This window comes from Fopius arisanus, unplaced genomic scaffold, assembly GCF_000806365.1.
Source record: "Fopius arisanus strain USDA-PBARC FA_bdor unplaced genomic scaffold, ASM80636v1 scaffold00097, whole genome shotgun sequence".
NCBI classification, from domain to species: Eukaryota; Metazoa; Arthropoda; class Insecta; order Hymenoptera; family Braconidae; genus Fopius; species Fopius arisanus.
Window position 1 is genome coordinate 51,097 of NW_011887836.1, and position 26,070 is coordinate 77,166.

The window sequence follows — 26,070 nt, forward strand, 5'->3', positions numbered from 1 at the left end:
CGATATAACGGGAACAGCAAATGTAGATTACTCATTTGCAGAGAGAAAGAGCGCCTGATGTTTATAGATGGGTTGATGTATGAATGAATATTTCAAATTTTCAAATACTCCCGGACAAAATGATGTAAAAGAGGATTTTTAAAATATCATTAATGGAAAGCTTACCTGATTTTTTCCCTTCAGAACGAGGACATTCGTTACTCTGCCAAAAGGCATGCCTAAATGAATGATCTCCGACTCCACTACATCACTGGAGATGTTCCTTATGTGGATCACCTTCGATGGTTTGCCATTGTGACTCTTGTCCAGCTTCGCCTGTGGAAATAAATTCAATTTCATTAATTACCATCAAAGACTTCTAGACAAATTTATTTGAATAGTTTTTCTCGGTTGAATTATGATCTCATCGCAAAGATTCAGGAATAAAAACAGTCTTTTCTCCGAATTTTTGATCTCTCAAAACCTAATGGAAAATTCCATTCCCCAGATGAGTTGGAAAATGGCTGGAGGACTAGAGTTGATAAGAAAATTCAAGTACTGATAGAACCGACGGATGCCATCATTCCATGCATTGACAGCCTGAGACCCCAGAATTCCCCAGAATCTAAGAGGTTCGTGTATATACGATGTACCGCGAGAGTGAATAAAATACGATTTTCGCTTTTTAAATTATACAATGCTAAAAAAGTTGAATATCAAAATTGAGGGTAAAGAAGTAAATGGAGTAGCGTCTGCGGCTGAATTCATTCGTTCTCTTTTTCCACAAGCACTACGATTAACAAGCATGTTAAATTCAACTTCTTTTTGGCCCGGGGCGAAGTTTTCAATCGCAACTCAATCTGCTCGAATCACCCCAGTCAAATACTCCGCCTTCACCCCTTTCCCTCGATACTGATTGATTATTTCCTGCCTCTGTTTATTTACCATCAAAATATACTATGTAATTTTGCCAATTTAATGGCAACTAATTTCTTTGTGGTCTATTAGATGGGTCAGCGGTTATATATGGGGTCGTTTAATCTCGAGGGTGTAAAACCACGTTAACAATAAAATCGGATTAGCGGGCTGACGTGCCGTATCGGTGTGGTATCGACTACCGACTAGTGGTATAGAGTGTTTCTCGCACCATTTCTCACGGATACATTCATTCATGTATATATGCGCAATATAAAATCTGTGAAACAAGGCTTCACTAGTCGTGCAAGCTCAATGAATACTCTTAGGTGGAAAATTCAACAGGTTCTCTGTAACAATTTCTCTTCCAGATTTAACTTTTTCATTGTTTAGTTGATTTTTTTTTCTAATTCTCTGTTTTTCAATATTTTTTATGATTGCATTTGACAGAAGTCAGCCTGAATGACCATACAGATAGTCAAGTCGCTGTGGCAATCACAGCCCTCACTTCCTCTTCAGTTTCCCCTTTCTCCCTGATAAGCGCCTCTTCCATCTCTATCTTTCACGCATCTCACCTCTCACTCTCACTCTGTCTCTCACTCGCACTCTCTCTCTCTCTCTCTCTCTCCGTCCCTGTCGATAATTGGTCATAATGGAGGCAATTCGTGGAAAATCGATTATAGGAAATGGCCGAGTATATATCGTCCCTCGTCCCAACACTCATTCAGTGCCCTCTCCCATTTTTCTCATTGGTCTCCGCGATTCTTATGCACAACGAATAATTGACTGGCACTTTTTTTTTCTCTATTTTCAAAGAGCTGGAAAAAAACTCTCAACGAAACAAAAGTGGTCATCCGGTGGTGGGATTTTTCGTTATGATTTTTTTTTTCTCAATTGTAAAAATGAATACGTTATTCACACATATGTCCTAGTTGTACTTTTTTTTTTTACTCTGGAATATTGTAAATGTGGGAAGTACCGTGAACTCGACTCTGAACGAGCAAACGATGATTCAATTTTCAGACCGTAAACAATCAAAAGAACGGGCCAGTAACGTAACGAGAAACATTCGGTTAATTGGTCACCATGTGTACCGGCCCCCAGCATCCGTCGTGCTGGACACAAATAAAACTCAAAACCAGTGGTAAAAAAATGAAACAAGGAGTGGAACACACAATTCATTTTTTGATCCACTGAAAATATATATGGAGATATTTGACTAAGAGAACGTTTTCAGTTTTTTTTTAATGGGTACAGTCACGCGGCGGAGTAATCCGCAGATGAAAAGCAAACAACACAGATGAAAAAGATTTTTTGCTTGCCAGAAAAATCCCTTCATCTAGCAACTTTCCTCTTTTCCCTTAAAATAAGTAACTTTCACTCGATGTAACTTATACCTGAATTTTAAGAGCAGTTTTTACTTGAATCAAGTGAAAAACTCACTTATTTTAAGGGCAAAGATAGGATCGAGAGTTCTAACACGGATGGAAGTTTTCAGGAAAAATTCAGATGCTAATAACGAAGATTTCATGTATCTTCAGCTGTAATTTTTCCTAAAAATTAATTTCAACGTCAAATCGCGTAAATTTTCCGAGCGCTAAGTCGTTTTCTTACTTTCCCAGAATCGAGAGATATTTCCTGAGAAAAAGACATTTTTTATCTCAACGAACAAGCAATGAAAAAACGTCCAATCCCTGACTGGTTGCGATTGACACTTCATCATCGTGTCTTCCACTAATCCCCACAATCCCTTAATTCGTTATTGTCTGTACAACGAGCTAGAATAAAATTTGACATTGATATCCATGGATTTAGGAGATCGTATATACTGACACTTGTTCTATAGGTAAAGACGAATAAAGGGCGACAAATGTAAAAGGGGAAGAGAAAAAGGGGATGAAAAGGGGAAGTCAATAAAACGTGTCTCAAGTATCAGCGAAATAGGATACATGTATGTTTTTCTTAAATTTAGCAGAGGCCGGTTTAGTTGTCACGTTTTCTCTTTATCTTCGGTTGGCTGGCTAGGCATCGTTGGTAACCACTATATACCAAGCTCTACCACCCTCGATCAGTATATATAGAGTAAACCTATAGTTGGTTCTCTCTCACCCACTAGGGCGCCGCTTGAATTATCGGCAAAACGTCAATATGCATTACTGAGCTCGTCGTTCCAGTCAAGCTCCTGGTTGCACGGCCGAAGTCCACTTTGGCTCTACGCTTAGCCTCCCAACTACTATGCTTTCGAATCTCTCTCTCAAATTTTCCATCCAACCCTCTTTCTCTCAACCCAATCGCTCATTCCACCATCCTTTTACCATCGTACTCCATTTATTCAATTGATTGATTCGCCTGGGACAGCGCACAGCCATGAGATAATCATTAAAGCACTGTGTCATTTTTCTTGAGTTTAATCTTGTCAGAAAATTACCCTATACCATGGGAAATTTAAGGAATTTTTAACCACTAGCTCACCTGAATTTTCAATTATGTGAGTGCAATTATTTTTATGCTATTTCTATTGAGAATCGTCATTAGACTTCTCATTTATCTTGAAGATTGAATAAATTTTTAATGAAAACTTCAGCTTCAGGGATTTATCGTCTGAATTTTTAATACTTTTATGGCTTTTAAGTGCCCTATGGAGTGGAATATTGAGAATTACCGTAATCTGCAGAAATTCCAAGCGTAAAAATGATGAATTAAATTTTTCTAATAAATTCTTTAATTCATTCGTCATGATTTGGAGCACTACTGCTGAGAGTGTTCCATAGCATATTAAATAATATCTTTCATTGCGTTTTATTTAATTGAATTGAATGCAGAACAGTGAATTTTAACGCCAAAGTTTTTCCAAAATGACTTCCATAATAAAGACGTATCCCATTTTCTTCGTAAAAGAAAATTGGTAGAGAGAAGCCGAGTGAGTCGTTCATTTTGAGTTTGTGATTGTAGAAGATAGTACGAGGCAATTAATCCAACACATATTCAGTCGGTAGAAATTCCCATACGCGGCGTACAAACGAGTAAGTGTGCATAACCCTTTGATGAGAGGTCTTGTACACACAAAGTAAAAGACTAAACCGCTGCTGTTACCCCATGGGCCCTTACTTGAGATCGCGTCGTTACACGGAAGGGTAACTATAAAACTCTTAACGGCTTGCTGTGCAATCACCCTGAAAGCTAACCCCCGAGAGAAGGCTTGATGTTCGTGAGATAGATAACGCGATTTTCACCTCTCAAAATAGAGCAACAAAACCCCAGTGTTATATTGTAGCTAAAACCATTGCAAATGAGATGAATATATACTTTGTACATTTTCACTGAGAGACGCACGTCAGCATCATCCTCTGGTGTCCTGGGACAGATAAGACCGCGCAATTAATCAAAAGTACATATTGTGCCAGTTTGTAACGTACATAGCTGTATACATCACCCTTTCCTCTCTTTACCCCCTTTCATCCCTTTCCATCCCCCCTTTCGCCCCTCGTCAGCTGTCTTCAACCGTAGACTATCCACCACCTGGACGAACAAACTCAAGTGTCCCAACTCTTTCTCCTTCAACGCTCCATCAATAATGCTCAGTCTTTTTATATTGTATATACATCACCGGATTTTCTTCTTTTTCCGTGAAAAATTTATATCGCCATGATGAATTCACACAACACATCGTTCCAGGCTATCAACAATATTCATAATCTATTCCTTCGATTATTCAATTTTTTTCTAATCAATTATTTGACCCATGAGATTTTAAATTCAGTGGTGGTATTGGAAATAAAAGTATGCAAACACTGAAACGTTATGGCTTGGGATACATCAAATTTCTGGATTATCATGGAAATACAGGAAAATTGTTGTTAAACATGATAGCTGGATAACTTTAGTACCGCAGTAGTATTATTGAGAGACAATTTTAAGGGCTCATTCAATCTTCCCAATATCCTCAAAAAGTCCAAGACTGAAGGAAAAGTTGTTCTCTTTTTTCATTCATTCCTCATTGTATCTATTTATTCCGCTAATCCCAGCCATGAAATCGATTCCGGGCTAATAATAATTCTTGTTGAAAGAGAATTCTGGGATGGATGGATCAGTGTTCTTGTAGAATTAAACCGAGTGAATTTTTTAAAAACGACAAAGGCACAATGTCGGGATATAGCGAATAAAATTGCTACGTCAATTCAACGGATTTGAAAAGACGATTGATATTTTCCTTGGGCCATGACAGCTTCATCATTTTTCCAAAATCAAGTAATGAAAAAGAAAAAATCGGAGGCAAATGGAAGAGATGGTTATTCAAGCTGCACATGTAGTGGGTAAAAATTAATGGTTGTTGGGGCTCACGTCACATTCGAGAATTGTAGGTTGAATGGCTGTGACTGAGGTATATCACGAGTCTTACCCTTCAAAAACCTTTTCCGTAAAAGTTCCAAGACGCATTTCATCCCGGTTGGTAGGTATTCCAGTTATTTGGTACGGTATACTGCATTTTCCCGCATGAGAAAACTATTTTTCTCTCTTCTTTTCTGTTTGTGTGGGCTCGGTTGTATCCTTTGTTTTCACGTTTACAATCAAAAATTCCTGAACCTGCCAGGGTAAATTTTCCAGCGCTATACGAGCATCCGATAATTGCCAGAAATCGATATGGATAAATCGTGTTAGATAAAATATTTCACGCCATTCAGGAGATACGTGATATTAAATTATTTCCTCTTTCGCAGTCGCAAACTAATTGCTGAATTTTCCGGAAAATTGCATTGAATTCCACGGAGGAAAAATCTATGAAACTTCCCATTTCTCCGAAAACTCATTTCCCTCGGGAATTTATGGATATTTTGAATTTGCCTAATTTTTATTGGTTTTTATGGCATTATTCAACTGTGATTCAGTTTCTGTGGACTTTTTTCGTGAAAATTGTAGATTTTCAACGAAAAAACATGGAAAATTCATTCACGAAATTTTCCAAAAAATAATTCCGAATAAATCTACCCAAGAGAAAAATACCTACGAAACTTTCAACTTCCCTAAAAACCCATTGTCATTGAAAATTAAAGAATATTTTTAATTTTCCTGATAACTATCAATTTTTATGGCATAATTAAATTGTAACTCAGTTTCTCTGGACTTTTTTGTCGGAAATTATGGATTTTCAATGTCAAGAGCTAGAAAATGGATTTAAAACCTACAACCGTAACATCTTCAACTTTCCAAAAAAATCCATTGAATTCCATCGAAGAGGAAAAAAGCTATGAAACTTCAAACTACCGTAAAAATGCGAAAATTCATTGACAAAAAGTGAAAAATTCTTTGAAAAATCTGAAGAGTGCATCCGGTAAAGGTAAAAATGTGAAAAATGAAGGAAAACTGTACCTTTTTTGCGTCATTGTTGTTGTCAGCGGCGTGATGCGGCTGGGGACTCATGGAGGCACCATTGTTTACTGCACCGCTCTGCGACAAGAGTTCATCGCTTCCTCGCTGAAACAATAAAAAAAAAACGATAAAAATATGAATTCTCTTTCGAAATTAAAGCTGAGTCAGTGGGAGAGCTTTGAAATTTCAAAGAAATATGCTCATTGCGAGTGTATTATATACATATTAATATTAATTCCCGTATAAAAGAACGCACAGCATCAACAAAGCGGGACAATATGGGGCGATATTTTATTAAAAAAAAGGAGTCACCTGGGGGTGAAGAGAACCGGTGGAGAGGATAATACTGAAGCTCGTCGGTGTCGCCACTGCTGAGCGTTAAATATACAATGCCGCCACTAAATTGCCAAGGTTCATGGATGTAACGAATGATGAAATAAATAACAGAGCATAGGCAACGAAACGGGTAGTTGAAGAGAGGCTCTTCGAGTGGAACCACAACGACTAAGTGAATTCTTAAAAGCCAACTATATTTACTGACGTTGAAAAATCCACAGTTCTCTGAAGATGCTTTATTTTGTCTGCTAATGAAGTCACGAACCATGAGAGATCATCAATATTTAACGTGAAAGAAAATATTTTGTAAAGATTGATGCAAACACATGGGTGAAAATAAAAGATTTAAAAATGGTTTTTGAGAACATTATCCTCTTGCTCTACCAAGGAGACGGAATGGCAGATCAAAGGCCCCACGGTTAGAGGTTTTCCATTCGCAGAGGTTGCAAAGACTTGGATGAAGAGGACATGAGAACTGCTACGAAGAAATATAAGAGGAAAATATATTGGTAAACCCTGAATACACAAGTATAAGTTGGATGAATCGAAGGGAGGGATTGCAGATTGACTGGAGAAAAAGGGGAAAATAATTGAGTGGACAGTGGACCAGGCGAAAATCGATGGAGCGATATGTTGTAATTACGGAATTTTCATTGATTGACCACTCTCATTATCCCCCAACATGACCATAATATTAACCATCATCAGGTAGGGAAACGATAATCTCGAGGCCAACACCGCATAGTAATGAGGGTCATGAAGTGCAGACGATTCGGATGGGGATTGTAACGCTAAGCGGCATATCTCCACGAAATAATTATGACAAGCGAGTATCTAATGGCAAGGTTCTTCGTTATAGGTGTGCACTGCTCGTTACACACCGAGAACTGAGGGTGGTGGTGCCTATCCTCTGTATTACATGCAGGGCAAAGGATTATACATGCTCACTTCCAGAGATAATGATGACGGCCAGACCACGGGAATTACACAGCTCCAGTTTCTTCACTACTATCTGAAATTAAGTAACAGCCCCTCTCCCACCCCATCACCCTCATCCACCCCAACCACCCCATCCCTGTCAACTCAGCGTTATTTACAATACTGCCAACTTTTAAGTGATTGATTTTCATGAGAAACAATTAATGATGAATATTGTACGCGGGGAAAATAAATTGGATTGTTATGGCTCGTGTGATTGGCATGCGGGAGTCGGTGTTTTACATCGTAAAAAAAAATTCATCGGATACAAGTGAGCTGCTGCACGTATATCTGCTCGTGCTACGGATCCATTGGAAGATCTTTTTCAGGGCCATATCACCTGCCACTGGGTATTCCCCTGGCAATTTTGTCGTCGCGAAGTCAACACCCCGCGTACTTCATGAATTTCAAATTCTTCTAAACATCTCGCACAAGTGCGCGCAAAAGTCGCAGTCAAACGAAATAGAAAGAATTGAAATGGCAGGAGAAAAAAACTATGAACTACCAGATGTCGTGTCAATGTATATGTTGTTGGATGGACTGGAGAGAGTCTATATATAATTTAACATCTGACAATTAAATCTGACATTAGGAAGATAGTTTATGCATTGTTGAAAATAAAGCCTTAATAGCCATAATATATACAGATTGTGCAATTATTCAATTATCGTGTGTCTCGCATTACGAAATTCTTCTCTTTTCTCTCTTTCCCGTTTTCTCGTTTTCTTTAGTATTATGAATATACTTCAGAATCAGAAATTATACAGACAGCAAATTTTCAATTTACGTATTTCAGGTCTTGAATAATTGGATTGGATTTAATCCAGTTAAACGTCGTTGAAATTGTTGTAAGTGCATTATTATGATAACAACATGAAATTCACAAAGAGCTCAGTTAGAGGGATATAAAAAAAAGAGGGGAAAAAACGGATACTCCAGGAAAATTCTATCATCAAAGGGTAGTGACAGGATATAACGCTCTTTTGCTTCTGGGAAAACTTTACGTCAACTGACCTCGTGCGGCTCGGCACTTGACGTACAAAATTGAATCTGTATTCCATTTTCTAAAAGCAATTTGTGACTATCTTCAAAAAGTTTTTTGACCTCTTTTGCTACTCATTCCCCATCGCCTCCCAGAATTTACGAGGAGTTGCCTGTCCTAGAACAGCACGTCAAGTTGCTGTAATTATTTTCATGGAGTTGACAAGTTTCGGTCGATTGGTGGAAAAACTTCATCATCTAATGAATATCTAGATTTTCATAAAACCGGCAATTTCATCTCATTCATTTTTGAGACGCGAGTGAAAGAGCCAGAGACGAGAAAGTGGAAAATAAAAATTTGAGCTCTGGCTCTCTGGAGACTCGGGCTGGGGGCAAATCTAGGATTTTAGGGGGAGAAAAACTCCCAATTGGCTGAATAAAAAAAAAAACAGGCCAATGCGACGAGGGTCAGGAGAATTGAGGGGTAATTTTCAATATAAAATTCTCTCCATCCAGCGAAAGAACAAAAATTGATTCGATGTTGGACGCGCCACCCTCTCGCCTGTCCAGCAGAAGAGTTACTTAAATAGGTATTTGCCGTGTTATGTATCATTGACCTATCAGTTATCCTGATTACAGGGCGGGCAAATAATAAATGAAGATTGCGTGAGTGAATCCGCACCAGAGCCGCCCTTTTCCATTCCATCAAAACAAACCGAGCCAAATCCCACATATCTCTTTATTTACCGCCCTTGCCCTCGCCATTTTCCATATAATTTGAAACACGCGATTGACACATGTTACGGGGAGAAAACCCCAGTGCTGGCATAAACAGAAAAACATGAAAAACATAATGTCTATTGATTCTGAATGGTGGAAATTCGCATGGATATGGAGACATATGTACGAAAGAGTGAGACAGCTTGCATAAAGATTTACGATCAGGGAAACGGTACATTATCGAAGTGGAAAGAGGAATTGGTGGGAAAGGGCAAAAGGGGAAGGGAGAGGGAGATGTGGATATATATGATATATTCGTTGAGCCACAGAGTGGAAGAACTGGGGACTTGGAGAATCTACGAGTACCGCGAGAGAAGTAAATCAAATTTAAAAATCCCAACGGCGCCAGCCAACCGTCCGAAAGCCCAACATTCGCGTATATGGCAAACCAATTTATATATAGAATACATACGTATTATGTACCATTACCATTGACTTGTGGCAACAACTTCACCCATTTTCTTTTTCCGATAAATTTCGACAGATTGTGGCGATTTTAGGTTCCATCGGAGCAACCGTGGACAGATGGTAGAGTGACTCCCAAAAGTTGTTGTAATTTATAGAATATCCATATTTATATGGAAGATATCCTCCCGCTTCGTCTTCATCAATCTAACCACTCATCGATCTCCTCTATTTAAGTGTCAAATTTAGACAACCGATGGCCATTTTTTCAGTCGTTTTTTCCCCACTGAATATTCCCTATTATATTTCGCTCCTTTTATGCACAGCCTCCCGTGATTTTGGTATTCATAAAAAAATTATCTCCTGGAAATTCCGGGAAAATTACACGAAATTCAATTTAGGAAGAAGATATCCGTGGAACAATTTCCATGAAGTTTTTCCGCGAAGACTGAATTTTCATTGACTAAATTCCCTGAATTTCTTGCTAAAGGGATAAAAATTTTAATTTTAGATTGAATAACTCCGACATTTTTTTCACACATAGGGAGAAGAGAGACGAGTGACGAGTGAAGAGGTATCGTATAATAAACTGAAGGGACGTATGTCGGGTATAGAGACTGTTGGATAGTGTGAAATTTCACGGTATCCTGTATCCGCGACCTCGCGTTTCTCGCCCTGCGCGTCGGTGCCGACTCATTCAATATTTACTTGGCTCAGGTCATTGAATATTCCCTAGCAGTACATTCCAAGTACACCAGTAATACTCGTCGCTTGAATGCGCCGATGCGAGTAAAGAGCAAGAGCGAGTACGAAATAAGCGAAAGGTAGAATGTAAACGGAGAGGAAAGGGAGCGAAATGAAAGGGTGGTATCGCATTTTCGCCTCAATACAAGCGCATTCGTATTAATATTTTATCTCCTACCAGAGTCCCATTCGATCTTTTGGATACTCCAGTGCTGTGCCGGAGATAAATTTTTACAGGAATAAAAAAAAAATGCCGGAGAAAAATCTATTACGGGCCACGGGAGTTCACGATGAGGTAAGAAGGGTAAAATTACCAGTTCCGACAAGATGTTTTTTCCGATAGAAACGGCAGAGGTTATTAAACAGTAACTCACACTCTGACACTGTATTTTGCAATTGATTTTACTATCCCACTATCCTAAATCAATACTGAAGTGTAAAAATCAACACTCGAATCGTCGTAATCTCACTTCACCCCCTGGTGAAGGCGATTATGGCAGTGATTGATGACTGTAATATTAACAAGGACGAAACCACCCCATTCTCATCAGAATCCATCCACGAGCGTTTGGTGGATCCTCTCTTACGACTCATTTCCCACCAAATTGTGGTAAGACCTCTCAGTCAGCAATTAACCCCAGCAATTTCGCGATTAGTCGCGTGGTTTTAAAAAGAAGATAAGACGACGGAAAAGTGGAGTGAGTAATGGCAAAACGGTTGGTAGATGAAAAGAACGTGTAATAATCCCAGTCCCTCCAGGATTTGAGATTTATATATGACAGTTTAACGACGACACCTGCGTCTCTAGCTGATGATTCAAGGATTGAAAAATATTCTCCCGGTGAAAAAGACTAATATATAACGACAATCATGACGACAGTGGATGAAAAAAAAAGCAAAAAAAGCTGGTTTTCCATTGAGATGAAGCTCTTTGTCAATACGTGCGTGTGAAACGATGCTAGATCGAATACAAAATGACGTGGCCCCATTCTCAAGTCGGGTGCATTGTGTTTACACGCTGGAGGTGGAGACTAGGTACCGGCGGCCGGACGCAAGAGACGTTTCTCTATACTTGGCTTTCTCGTACGTATGTACACACAAGCGAATATATACTCCTCGTCGAAGGCCGATGTGGCTTATCTTTTTGGAGCACCTGGTATGCCCCTTTGCCACGTTAAATGCAGTTGACTACTCAGGGCTTCGTGTTACTCCATACTTCGGTTTAACGCTCAGCCATGTCCATCGATTGAGATATCAAATTGCGTCGCTAATTCCTATTTCCCCCGTTCCTCTCCCTCACCATTTAAACTCGGTGTTGATGTTTTTCAAGAATTAGACAGAAAAAAGAAAATAGAGAAAAAAAAGGAACAGTTCTGACTCATTGTTGCACAACCCTTTATGCTCAATATTCATTCTCCTAAAGCCCCAACTCTGAAGGTAGAAACACGAACCCGAGTCTGAGTATTGGATTTACTCGGCAAGTTGCCGAGGAAGGAAGCGAATCGTTTATCACGCCCCGACTAATAGATAACACGCGCCTGTAACGTGTGTGTTCCCTGGGTTTCTGGGCCGCACACGATCAACCCCCACTATTTCTGTTATCTAGTGCGATCGCAACGTCTACAGGTTTATATATAAACTTTGCACGAGCAAAACAAACAGAGAGAATGACAATAAAAAATGAATAAATAAAGCGGGATATGAATATAGGGAGAGAAAAAAAAATGACGCATCTGACGCTTGTCGATTAGATTATTTCAAAACTCAACCTCGAAGGAGCTTTTTATTTTACAATCGTGATATCGGTTCATGCTCAAATCGATCTCGTCACGGATAACTCCACCCTCTTTCTAAACTCGCTCTCGTTCACGGGGAATCACTCGAAATCCATGGCACGGGACTTGGAGTTTATCGGGTAAAACGAATTTATTACGCGCCTCTTGGCTCAACGAGAAGCGACACTCGAGCCTCTCCCGCCGATGAGGGAGTGGAGTGAAAGGTGGAGGAATGATGAAATAAGAGGGAAAATTGAAAATAAAAATGGTAAGAAGCGAGATGGATTCAAAGAGTTTTGTACCCCGGAAATACGTCACCGACTGATGTAATAGAATTGCGGTCGAAATGGAGTCATCCGAGTACTTTTTTCTCCCCCCGGATTCCAACACCTCTGCCTTTACATATTAATCTCATTCCTGATGTCTTCCTTGAAGAATTTTTCTCCTGGTGTGACATCCGGATGGATCATAAAAAGTTGGAAATACTCCTTTTACCTTTCAATCAGTTCGATAGACCAATCAATTGACGTATTATTTCATTCACATCCGGTGGAAAAAGTTGGAATTCAAGTTTACAGGGTCTCCTCAATCATCCACAGTTAATTTAGCGAGGACTCAAAGCCATACGGAAATTTCGCTCGATTAGTTGGAAATTCATGGGAGCCCGCCACCCCAACCGATCCTCCTCCCTGTACGACTCCCAAGGGTGCACTTCAGAATGCATACCGATCGTCTAATAGGCTCGTAACGAATACTCCAACTACCACCATGTGTTCCTTCATGAGGATTCACCTATAGACAAGTCGATGGCTTAATAACAGCGTAAGAGCAAGAAGAATCGATAAAACCGAAGGAAAACCGCAGGGAAACCTAAAACTTCATGTGACACTTGATGGCATTTTTCGACACTTGCGTTACTCTCCTATAATAATCCATCCCTTCATTAATATCTGTTATTATTAACCGATCGAAATTCAGCTCTTCAATAGACCCCACATAGCCAATGGATTGGAGCACAACGAGACAGGGAATGCAGATTTAAATAACTGTTCAAATAACAATGTGAATTAACATCTCAGTGTAGTAAAATTTCTGGCCCATTGGTAGATATATTCGCAGACACGTAGCAGCTATTAGGCAAGATGGCATTGCCGATTGCAGACGTAGATAGGCCCGAAATTTAAGCAAGTGCTGAGTGGGCATGTATCCAACCCCCAAACCATCTCGTGTATCATACAGCTGTTATTATTAGTTTTTATAATGACACTTTATTCAAATCCACGGTTGTCGCGGGTAAACGTGACATCAATTACTGCCTTTAATATCATTTTTAACTATTATCCCCCCCCCCCCCCCCCCTCCCATCTACTTCGAAATAATATGAAAATGTGGAAAATATGAAAGGGATGAAACTGATGCGAAATGACGCGTACAAAGGCGAAGGTAATGCGTAATGAAGAAATACGGGAATGTACGTTTAATGAGAAAAAGGTTGGAATAAATTTGCCATAAAAAAATGGGGTGTTTTAATTTTTTTTTTGTGGACTTTTACGGGAATAAACAAAGGCCTGAGTAGAGGCCGGTATTGGACTATGAGAATTTATTTGTAGTGGCTGGTGTTTTCGAAACATGCGGGAGTCATGACTATCGGATGCCCTGATAATCGGCTTGAGATGCCTCGCAACTTGCTCTATGACAGAATTACGAGTGTATAATACTATTATTATAGTGAAAGTAGGTAGAGCCCTTGGTGGACAAGGGGCCGAAATATCTGAAGCCAACAAGGTACAATCTGTGTGCGTTTCGCGAAAATCCAGGCACTTTGTTCAGACAAAGGAGAGTTAGTTGGATATGGTCGGACATGGAGAAGAAACGGTGGGCTTCCTCAATTCTTTTTATTTCCCTCTCGAAATGCAATGCCAGCCATTACTCAGTGAGATGCAATAAGAAATGAGTAGGAGACCAATGGAGAAAGAGGGAAAGGGGTGGTTGCAAGGAGATCTTACAATAATTACTTGTCGGATAAGTACTTCTTTCTGACTGGTTGCCTTAACCACGCCATTTATTTTTTTTTTTCTTTTCAATTTTCCTGGAGATCCTTGGGGGAACTCTTCGAGGTGATTATGAGCTCGAGCGGAAGATACTAAAAGCGGAAAATAGAGTAGTAGATGAACAGATAGGATGACACTTGGAACTTCAAATGGCTTGAGAGTCGACTGACATCGCGGAATAAATGAATTTGGCGTGTTCATAAGGGGAATAATATTGATATAGAAGTCGCATCATCCGATTTAGTAGCAACAAGTATACACGTCGTTGCATAATGATGTGATAGGAGCAAGTCAACTTGGGAAGACTCCAAAGAGATATGGAAATCGTTGGATTCACCTAGTTTGGAGTCCGTGGAGCTGCTGATAAAATACGTCTAACGTGAATAAAAAAAGTGGGGAGAAATAACGATGTTGAAATATTTCCGAGAATTTATAATCAGAATCACGTGGGAATAGACACTTTAGTAGAGTGTGATAAACCTGCGGAGAAAAGTTAGTGAACATTAATTGTTCAAATCATTGATATTTCCATGACACACAGCAAAACTTGACAGTACAGCAGTGGAAATGGTTTTGCGCAGGCGAACAAACTCTAACTACGACGCTAATTAGCGTCTTTAACGGGTAGTTGGCATTCGGGTCATAAATGTCTAATCGGGAGACAAACTTGCGTCGATCCAGTAAGGGAAGATACGGTAAGAGGTGGTGAAAGCCTCCCCAGGCAGTTGACTATTGCGCGTCCCGTTGAGAGTGCGAGTTAGTTTGGTAGCAATGCCAAGGGGATAAGGCAGAGATTTTAGCTCGTTTCTATCTCCCTGTTTGGCTAAAGTCGCACCTCACCGGGCGCTTCAACCCCACATTTCACGTATATACAACCTTTCGTTTGTAATATATACCATGCCCGAATGAATTTTAACCCTCCATTACAATATTCCGCGCGGACGCTTTCTCATGCACCTGGTGACGTGGCACAGCACGTCGGAATTCTAAGTAAATTTCCTTGTCCAATTAATGCCACGACAGGAAGGTACCAGAAGAGGGAGATGCGACATAATGTATACCAACGGTATACCAAGTGTTGATAACTATCTGCAGTTCATTATAAATAAACGAGCGTTCAAATCTTGACCAAGTTTTATCACTGCCTCCACTGTTCCAACAGCTGGAGCAAAACGAACATTTCATTAATTAACCCATTGGCGAATCAGTGAAATCCCATTGAGCACATCTAATCACCGAAATCGTCAAAGTCCTCGGTGAATTATTAAGCCGATGATTCAGCTGGCAAATTTGCTAGTGCTTCAAAGTGGTGAGGGTGCGCAAGGGAGGTAAAACTTGCTGGTAGAATATCAATTAGTCATTCAATCGTGGAAGAGTCTGACAACCCTAAATTCAATGCAAGTGATTATAAACAGTAATTAAGGGTGTCAGTGGTGGATAGTAAATTGAATGAAGTGCCGTTGAAATTTTTAAATGGTGATATTGATCAATCACGTGTATCAAGATCTTTCTCACGAGCAGGTGGGTTATTGGAAATGTCTGTTCTCAATCATAAACTCCCAGTTTTGGTATAGAGCATATAGTGAAGCGGCTAGCGTAATATGAGATGGTTGAATTGATGGCATGAACGTGCGTCAATGTTGCAGGCTTGTGGATGTGCGTTCACCTCCTCTGGGCTTCCACTCTGGCCCGATTTACGTAGTCATTCAACAAAAGCTTTACCGCTTCGGTAACTGCAACTATCGTGAGGATTGCTCGGGGCTAGTCTTATAGGAACTAACTAGAAACTCCTATCAACTCACTTATACTGTTATGGTTTCACTGCAATAGGGAAGTTGGAAAATTTTATTCTTCCGATAGAACAATAAACCCACAATACATCATGGTGCCATATGCAGTCAACTTGACCGAATCCACTCAACTAAAAACTATCAATAACACTAGCCGTTCATCGTTGATTTAACCACGATTGAGATATCCATGTATCAGTGAGTCCACTGCACTCTTCACCACGCGTCATATTGCCCTTAATAATGAATGTACTTGATGACCTTTCAATGGCTAATGGTTCGGCTGGTTAACTCCCTCGCAGAATCTACCAACGACTATTCCAATGTCCAGAAGCGCAACCATAAACTCGGCATTGATTCTCGTCAAACCGAAACATCGTAACGGGATAACGATAGTACACTGTTGGCCAACATGGTTTTACTTCGGTCCAAGGCTGATGTAACTCCCGTCACTATGACCTGAAGCTAGCCCCTTCAAACCCATCCCCATCCCCATCCCCATCCCCATCCCCATCCCCATCCCCATCCCTAGACTGGATAAAGCACTGGGCTTTAACTATTTTTACGGCCTGGCTATTTCCGAGGCATGTTTTTATGGACAGAACGCACGACCTCCCATAACCCAGTAGAACGCACACGCTCATGTCCCACACTTATAGCTGTATAAATTCCCTTTTTTTTCTCCCATCAACAGATGCGAATATATATCCACAATAAATACTACAATGTCGGTGTCACCTTGTTTCCGCACGTGACAATATACAAATTTGTATGGTTCCCTGCGGCTACACGTCCGCTGTAGCTGTGGATCGATCATATAAGACTGACAATCAGATTTTATTACGTGCTTTCGCTATATATGGAGACAGCACTTTCACTTATCATATGCGGTTTGGATTATTCGTGTGAGAACAACCTGATTGTTTGAGAGGAAACATTTTTATTTTCGTATTTTTACTGTGGTCGAAGATTTTGTACCGTTAATTGATGAGATAATTTATTTAAAAAAAGAAAAGGTCACGAGTTTGAAGGTATGTGAAATCAATAATTGATGGAAAACTTAAATTTTGGAAACAAGTTACTTTCCTCCCCCAAAAATGGTAGATCAGCATTTGAGGTGCGTTGAAAAAAAAATCATCTAGAACTTTGAGGGAAGAAAAGTAATGTTTTTCCGGCGCGGAATGCAACCGGATATTTCGACTCTGGTGATGTTCATTTGTGTGTATGCGGGCTTTTCCGGATGGGATTGTATATTGCATTTCAGAGGTGTGAGAGAAAGACGAAGGAAAAGAAAAATGAAACGAAGGAAATAGGACGGTTACTATCGCGCACCGTCGCCCTCTAATGTGACAGCCAAGAAACACGTCGGTCTCGGGCTTTCGCGTTCCCAAGACGACTACCACAGATGCTACGACCGTTTGCTTTATTTTCTCCTATCCATGTAATTTTAAGACTCTAAACTACACCCAAGTAAAATATTCCCAGAGTCAACTTTGCTTGGTAATGTCCATTACCATAATCAACATTCCGTACAGATTAAGCTACAGCTAGCGAATCACCAGAACACGAATTCCACCTCTGAAAATCAATGAAAACCAGTGAATCGAGTATTATCAATAGCCAACAATCTCTCAGTGAAAAATAAACCACCGAGAATCACGGCCAGACGATAAGAAGAGCTTCTTCTCCTTTCATCTCTCCCTGAATATCTCGTTGGTATATTAGTCAATCTCGTTTCCCGGATTACCAACGTTTTTTCACTATCCCGCCAAAACCCAAAGCTTACAAAGAAACTGGAGTAACGCAAACGACCTAGACTCCCCCCAACAAGCAACTTCATTCCCTAGAATGGAAATTCTTCAGTCGACAGAGGTACCGCATCGAAACAGTCAAAAGCTGAAGTAAAACCAGTGAAAAAAAAAAGCACTGGATCAAGCAGGAAGAATGCAGGATCTGCTCTTTTTATCCCCAACTTCTCAAACGCGTCCTCACTTGTTGCTACACTTGATGCTCAATCTCTTCCCGCTGCCATTATTGGTAATTGAGAGAAAGAAGAGAAAAAAAAAAATTAAAAAAAGAGGAGAGACCCGGACAAGCTGTAAAAAAACTCGAGTCTCGATTGGCTCGAGTATAGGCTATAGAGGGTATTGAGGCTATAGAGGCAGAATGGGGGAGACATTTTCCAGGCTCCGATCATAGGATTTTGGTATATGCGTGTAGATATATGTGTATGGAAAAGGCGATTAGTTTCTGGGGAATGTAGCGGGGTCGAGCCTACAAGCTGAAAGCCTCTGATCCGAATGACGTTCACGTTGACAAGTAGACGGATGGACTGGCACATACCCATTTCAAACCACGCGTCCAAGTATAGTACATACTGTACGATAGCACCGATGTAGAGCCATAGGCCAGATATTCCTCCAATATATACGACGGGTGAAATGTGTGGTGGGAGCTTGTGGAACACGGTTACGATATACACACGGAAAGCCTAGCATGTGCATACGGTAGCGCTCGGTTGCGGCACGTTAATGACAGGAAACCGGCAATATGAACTTGACGGCTCGGTACCGCACACCGTAATACCGTGCAACAGTGGCGTAACGATTGACCGCGGATGCCCACGAGAATGATGCCGTCATTTCTCGGCTATTTTTGATTAAATTAAAATAACTTTGCTGGCAATTCACTGATTAAAAACTCAACCCCCTGGAAAAAAATTATATATGCACTGAGAAAAGGAACGACCAGTCAAGCAGAAGTTTTTATTCTCCAGTGATAATGCGACATTAGTTTACTCAAAGGATTAGCCATTTGCTAAGATTCAAGTCCGACAATGTCATAAAATTGTAATCATATTTGGATTACATGTTCATACACGGCTCCTAATTAAAATGAGTATGAAGTAGCGCGCGTTCCATTTCGTCCACCAGAGTGGGCAACGAGGGATGACCGAGTAACGAGACCAAGCTTGAGTACTCCCTGGCGAAAAAAATATAGAAGACAGAGAGAGAGAGAGAAGTCTATGAATGAGAGTACAGAATAAAAAGATAAAGAGTCTGGAGCGAGTGGGAAGAGAGGGACAAACGTACATCAACTGTGCTCTCTCGGTCTCATGGAGTGAGTACCGAGGCCCAAGGTGAATCCTCGGCTATCCGACTCTAACTAACGTCATTAGGTAATTAGATACGTGCCGAGCCGCATGCTCAAGAGTTTCCAGGGTGAACGAGGAAATAAGCGAGGCGAGTGCCCCAGGAAAGAAAGGGCTTTGGATAATGTACCAAAACCTGACCCTCTTGCCTATCCCCTTGTGCACAACTACACCAGCACTCTCAAATAGTTTAAGACTCAGGTCAAAAGAGAAACGAGAAGACAGATTAAATGATAAATTCGATGACGAATTAATCTTCAATGAGACAAATTGCCGTGTAATGTGAAATTATTCATTGGATTTGAAGAGAGAGGGACAATGAGAAAGACCCTAGTTACTTGGATGGCTCTATCCCTTCCAGAGAGGGTTTATACTCCAAGACAAACGGATAGGAGATGCTCTGTTTCAGGCTAATTTAACTTACCACAACGGACCCTCTTCTCTACGTTCAGCCAAAGCGCCGTGCCACCATAATTCGCGTTTCAGCATACCTCTCTGCACTGTATTAATGTATATGCGGAGGGTATAATGAGCTTCTATGTGGTTTCCTTGACCCGGGCTTCAAAACCAGCTGAGCTTCAGTGCCAACTAATTCTCATGGAAGAGCAAAATCTCTAATCGTCCGCATGGTTAACGGTTTTCTACATATTCCAAAATGTGGTTATACACACGTAGTAGTGAAGATATCACGAAAATGGTTCCAACATTCTGACAAGAATCGAGACTCCTTCAGTGACACTCCATTTTTGGCTGAGTGCGCATTTCAGAGGCAAGTTTCACTGGTAAATCGGAAATAATGGTGGAGAAAATGGATATTCGTTGAAAAATAAAATAGTGAGACACCTGGGAGTATATATCGATGAAGACGGTAGATGGATCCACCGGGAGATGGAAAACAGGGAAAAAAATTTACTCAATACGAGTATAATATCACACTGTGATGGGTGGAAGGTTTGTGTCGCCTTGCGTTGCGGTTGGAGGCATTTTCGCTTCGATTCGTAGGCACCTAATGACCCATTCACAGGTATTCAAAGTCGCTCTTTACTGGAGTACTCGGTGTTGGAAACAGGAGAAGCACTCGAGGGAATTAATCTTCGAACGCCACGCGCGAAAGGAAGAAGAGGAATGCTTCTGATACTCCAAAGCTTTTTTCAACTTGAATACCGAGGGGGAAAAGAAGTACGATGAGACCAACTTGGACAGTGACAGGTGGAGATTTATTGATGAATAAATGATGATAATGTATTCATTGACACCATAAAATCTCTCTGAAAAACTTGTAACCTGCTTGATTCTCGGAATGATGAATGAGAAGAATTGCCGGGAAGAATTGAAATATTTATATCTCGAAAAATTTGAGTTCTTCCAAAATCAGGATTCTTGTGACAATTTGTCTTACTAACAACCATTTACATCGTTTAAGTTGAACACTTGCCTGTGCTTGCTAGTGGCTACAACTTCTTGTGAATTCAAATGACATCGGCTGAAGAATTTAGTTAGTTGAAGAGAGCTCAGAATGGAAAGTACGCAGGTAACTTGGGAGAGGTTGCTAATTGCAAGACACTCATTGTGGACAGCGGAGGGCAGCGGAGGCATCAAGTGACGCAAGGTTCGAGAAGATTGCAATTCAGTAAGGAGTTGCCTCATAGATTGAGAAGAGCGAGAGATGAAAAATTGAGATGAAAAAGGAGGAGGGTGGTAAGAAAAAAAGCAAAGTACATTTTTATAGGAAGATCAAGTAGAGTTAGGAGAGCATCAATGCGTATTACTTCTCGTATAGAGTGAAATGTGCAGCAATACGCGATTGGAGTGATAGGTGCGAGAATTTACGGGTAAATGCTGGGAGATAGGGGTAAATATTGTGGACGTAGATTGACTCCGGTGTGGCCGAACTTGTCTGTTTACACGGTAAACGTTGAAAGTAATTTATCGGTATGCGCGTTACGACTAAATTCATCGGCAATTTGACCAATCCCCGGGGGTTGGAGTGCGTAGTTGACAATGAAAAGAGCATTTTACCGAGTTAAATGCAAATGCCGGAGTTAAATAAACCGCCGGGTGATATATAATTGAGAGATATTAAGTGTTGGCTCACCATAGCGTCCTTAATCTGCTCGACCGGTTGAAGTAACACAGTTGTTGCTGATGCTGAACCAAGGGTACGTGTATGATGATGAGTTGGGGGATGATGGGCTGCAGCAGCCGCAGCCGCTGATACGATGCTTGCTGTGCAGGTACACGTGCAGGTGCAGGCTAAACTACAGCCCTGCTGGCCAAACAAATGGTGGCTTGTGAAACCGGGATTTGTCGCGTGCAGTGCCGGTGGCAGGGGTACCGCACCTCCCGGCACAAACGAATACGAATGAAAATACGTGGTGATTGTGTGGGGCCCTACTTTAACAGTGCTCAACTCCTCGTCTTTTTTGACACTTGACACTGAAGTGAGACTATTTATTTTATTATGCTGACGATTCAAGGCAACTATCAATCCACGTGATTTCAGGAGGGACCCTAGTCCCAAGTGCGTTGATATTGTATTGTGTAATGGACAGTGTCTCAATGAATCAAACCAACGATTACCCACAATGTTATTCGTTACGTCAGATTCAGGAGATCCACTTCTCGCTGGCCACCACAGCTTGCCCCCTTTGATTTTCCCTCTTTATCCTTTCAGCTCTGTCTCCTTGTCAAGCTGCTTGCCTTGTCCTACTATTCTCCTTTTTCACCTTCGGTATGAAACTCTCGCATGAAACTTCCCCTTCCCCCTCTTGACAAGCTTTCTTCCTTTCTCTTTTGCAGTCCTTGCCTCCACCACTCTCGTTATTCCTCAAACTTTTATCTTTCTCGATTGTTTGTCTCTTGATATTTTTTCTTTTACTCACGAGTAATACTCTCCTGTTGATGTCTTTCAATTTTCAGAAACTATCCAACTATCCGATGAGATCGATTTGTAACAGTGAAATATCATTGACAATATTTATCGACTAGACTATATTGCTTTATTGCTTTTTTCCTTTTTTTATTTTATTTCAAGTTTATGGACAGATTAGTCCTATTGATTGATTTGACGCACGCAATAATTGAAACGACGTAGGTACGATGAAAAAATGCAGGATTCCGTCTACGTTGTACGTTGACACATCGAATTTATTTATGTATTTATCATTAGTATTAATATTAGTGATATTATTTGGGTTTAAGTATAAGTTTTAATATGGGTAAAATCCGTGTTTGTACGCGCGATTGAGCGGGATTGTCAAGCAGTAGAAGTGATGAGGTATTCACGGATGATATTCAGAGAATGATTGTCACTGCATTCGCTGCACTTTTCCCGTTCAGTTGCTTTATTTTCCTTCAATTTCTTCCTCTAATCAAAAGCACATATATGAAATGCTTTACCCCGGCATTGAAGATGTTAGTATTAGATTGAAACGAGGAAAATTGATCCAGAATGTGATAAAGCTTCTGTCATATCACTAACTTTCCCACTAAATTACGTGGATATGTTTATATATTATACGTACAAGATTATGTATAATTGTTGATCATATCACATGTTCAATAAGCTCCGACTCTTCCGTTTATCATTGAAAATTGAGGAAAAAAAATGTATTCTCTCTTTCTCTGTATTTTGTAATTTTCTTAATAGCCTCTTCTCCAGTAACAGTCTTGGTTGTCGTGCAATTATTCCCTCTCTTCAGGATGATCTAATTAATCAATCTAATTGATTTTATTATTATTATTGTTGATGAGCTGGTAATACTCGAAGAATATTGACAAGTTTCTGGCCGGATCGGGAGACAAATAGCAAGTATTCCCTTTCCTCATTCATGGAATGAAAAAAATTCGTGTACTTGTTAAATTGAAATGAATTGAATATCGTCTCCTCCCTCCTGAATCGTGTGTATATAATCTGAAGAGGGTAGGTGGTTGGTGACGTACCTCTCAGTCGGTATAATCGTTCGTGTTATCTTCCTCGTGACACTCACTGTTCAGTTGTCGAGAGGTCGTATAGACCGATTCCTTGGATATTACAACGTACAATGTTGACTGGATTATTGGCGTGATTGAGACTACAGGCACGTCACACACAATCTTCACATGTACACGCACGATTCATTTGTACATTTATAAGTATGACTTTACCACAATTCTCATACCCAAGTATTAATCTTTGGCTGGCCCTTTTGTACCTTCTTTCCTTGTTTTTCTTCTCTCAATAATTTATCAATCTCTCTCAACCTCCCGCCCTCCCTTTCCTCGCCTAGCACCCACTAATTGCAGCTCTCGTTTCAATTTCCAGCTGTTAAATGACGAATACAATACGCCAATACATGGGATATGTCCTTCTTTCAAAATACAGATGATTATTAATACTAATTATCGACAGGTGATTTATGAATGACTAACTATATTGTACGCTACTGTTTGTTTTGATTGTGCACACGATTGTTGATAACGTTATTAATGAGTGTTTAAAGTTTATTATAATTCTCTCTATTGTTCCGTTGTTACAATATGTATAAGCAAATAGGCGGGCTTTATTTTGAGTTATTGGGATAATAAGAAATTTGGAGGTGGAACGATTAAAAGAGCGTCCTACTCGATCGCCTAGCTTGACACAACTGCCGGGTGACCCGCGCAAGCTGAGCCGAGGATCGCTTGGGCCATGTACATCGGGTTTCAAACCGCCTCGTCCTCCCACCCTCATGACTAACCGTCAGCCAATCGGCCAACGGAGTTGCCCGAGTACAAGCGAGTCTGCGTTCTTCCTCCAACTCTATACCACACGATTTCCAACCAAAATCTATATATACTTGTACTTACACCCGATATATCCCCTCTTTCCTCCCTCCCTCTCGACCTCCCACACCCTCCCTCTTCCGTCCCCTCCACCGCCACCCCCGTGTCGCCAATGAAACCCTCTCCCTCCTCTCCCTCATCACCCTTCTCTCCCTCTCCTTCTCCCTCTTCCTCTTCTTCCTCCCCTTCCACCTCTTACTCCCTCACTACCCCCCGACCTCTCCACCTTCTCACTCAGTTGGTGCTTCGCTCACCAGTACTCCATGCAATCCCTGTCCTACTTCATATGCCCTCTCCTCCTCTCTACACGTCCGTCACTTTCTCGCTCCCTCATCATCGCGCATACTCTCATCTCCGACTATCTCCCTCTTGTCCTCCTCCCATCGGGTGTTGTCTCTTTTCACCCTGTTCAACCGACGTCACCTGGCCACATATATAGAAGAGCTTACAATCTCGAGCCCGTCCATCCTCAACCCTCCACTCTCCTCTCATCCTCTCTCGCCCTCTCTCAAGAAATTAATAATTCCTCATACTTTTTATTCACCGCTTCGTCTAGCGCCCGGTGTGTGTTGCCTTTGGGCTAACATTTCTCTTTTTTCCACCCGTATTTCTTTTTTAACCCCCTTTTTCCCTTTTTTTTCCACGTCTTTTTTTGTATCACAGTTGCTCCAGTAGGTGGACTTGACCTGTGAAAAGTTCCTGCTCCCCCGTGTCACGTAGAAAATTAGTGGAGCTCGGGGTGTGTTTTTGTATTAATATTTGGTTTTTTTTTCTGAATCTTTTCATTCCGCTTCTGTTACAATCGGAACACTCAGCAAAGACACTTTCACCTCCGCATGTTTATTCAGTTCCTTTTTTCTCTCCGGTGTTTCGACCGCGGGATTTTCCGGAAAAAAGGATCCAAGTGTTTGTTCGGAACGGAGATTACTCTTGCCATGACGAGGGAAGAGTGGGTACAAGATACCAGAGAAGACGAGTGGAACACGGTGAAGAGAAGAATGATGAGAAAAAAAAAAAGAATGAAGAGTGTTCGGACGTAATCACTTGGATTCTGCGTTCTGGGGCAGGCAGGAAACGGACGAAAGGCTTGGGTGCCTTTGCGACCTTCGAACTCTCATTCTTATTCTTTTTCCATTCTTTCATTTTTCATTAGTTTTATTATCCCCTTTTTATTTCTTTCGTTACTCCTTTCAGGTTGGCCTGCGTTTCAGTTCTTTTTTCTCGCAGAGGAACAAAAAAATGATGAGGTTATCACTGGATAGACGTTCCTTTCATCTTTCCAACTACAACGCAGAGAAGAGATGGAAAAGGGGAGGAGAAAACAGGAATGACGAAATAGGCAGAATAGAAGGCGAGATTGCACTCCTCTGTTGAACTATGGCCAGTCTGTGACTACTGAGTCCGTCTGATCTACTGTACAGTGGTACTAGTCAAGATCACACGCGACCAGAGACTATTATTTTCAACCATCTTTTTACATTCAGAGGAGAGAGTAGATATCACAGACCGGAAAAATGTTCAATTTTCTCATTTTTCCTTGTACTTGATATTTTCTATATTGACCCAGCGCACAGCGGAAAGAAAATTTCCAGTGAAGGAATAAAACGAGAAGGAATTAACGCTTCGCTTAGTTTTTCGGAAATATCTCTGAAACTAAAGGAGATAGTCAAATTTTTGTAATCAACTCTTTTCTCAAATCTAATTAGTTCTACAATCACGATATCTACAATAATTTCGCCATCTCTCTTATTTAAAGAAATATCTACGGATTGAAGGACGATAGCGTAATTTTGTTAAAAACCTTCTTTGTAGCTCTCGATTAGTTATATAAAAATGGTCATGACGAAAATGTTGGATATTTGGTGGAAACTGACCAATAGTGTAGATGGAAGGCTTTACTTGAAGAATTTTATGGTTTCACCGCTGATTTGAATCGAAGACTTGATTTGCCGTAGTCACAATACCTATATGTATACCACAGCAAGTTCATACCGCAAGTAACGTGGTTAATCCAT

General features: G+C 40.7%; 1 protein-coding gene across 6 annotated transcripts in view; it reads right to left on the minus strand.

Moving 5' to 3' along the window:
* heph (polypyrimidine tract-binding protein 1 heph) overlaps positions 1–26,070 on the minus strand; it is a 72,651-nt gene that overhangs the window by 25,729 nt on the left and 20,852 nt on the right. For 4 of the 6 annotated variants that reach the window (XM_011312157.1, XM_011312155.1, XM_011312154.1 and 1 more), the window contains exons 3-4: positions 6,262–6,366; positions 166–315 (exon numbers count right to left, since the gene is read on the minus strand). In XM_011312157.1, coding sequence (XP_011310459.1) covers positions 166–315; positions 6,262–6,366 — 255 coding nt within the window. Of the gene's footprint in view, positions 1–165; positions 318–6,261; positions 6,367–21,347; positions 21,452–26,070 lie in introns of those variants that run through there. The other 2 variants (XM_011312158.1, XM_011312159.1) reach the window with 2 other exon arrangements.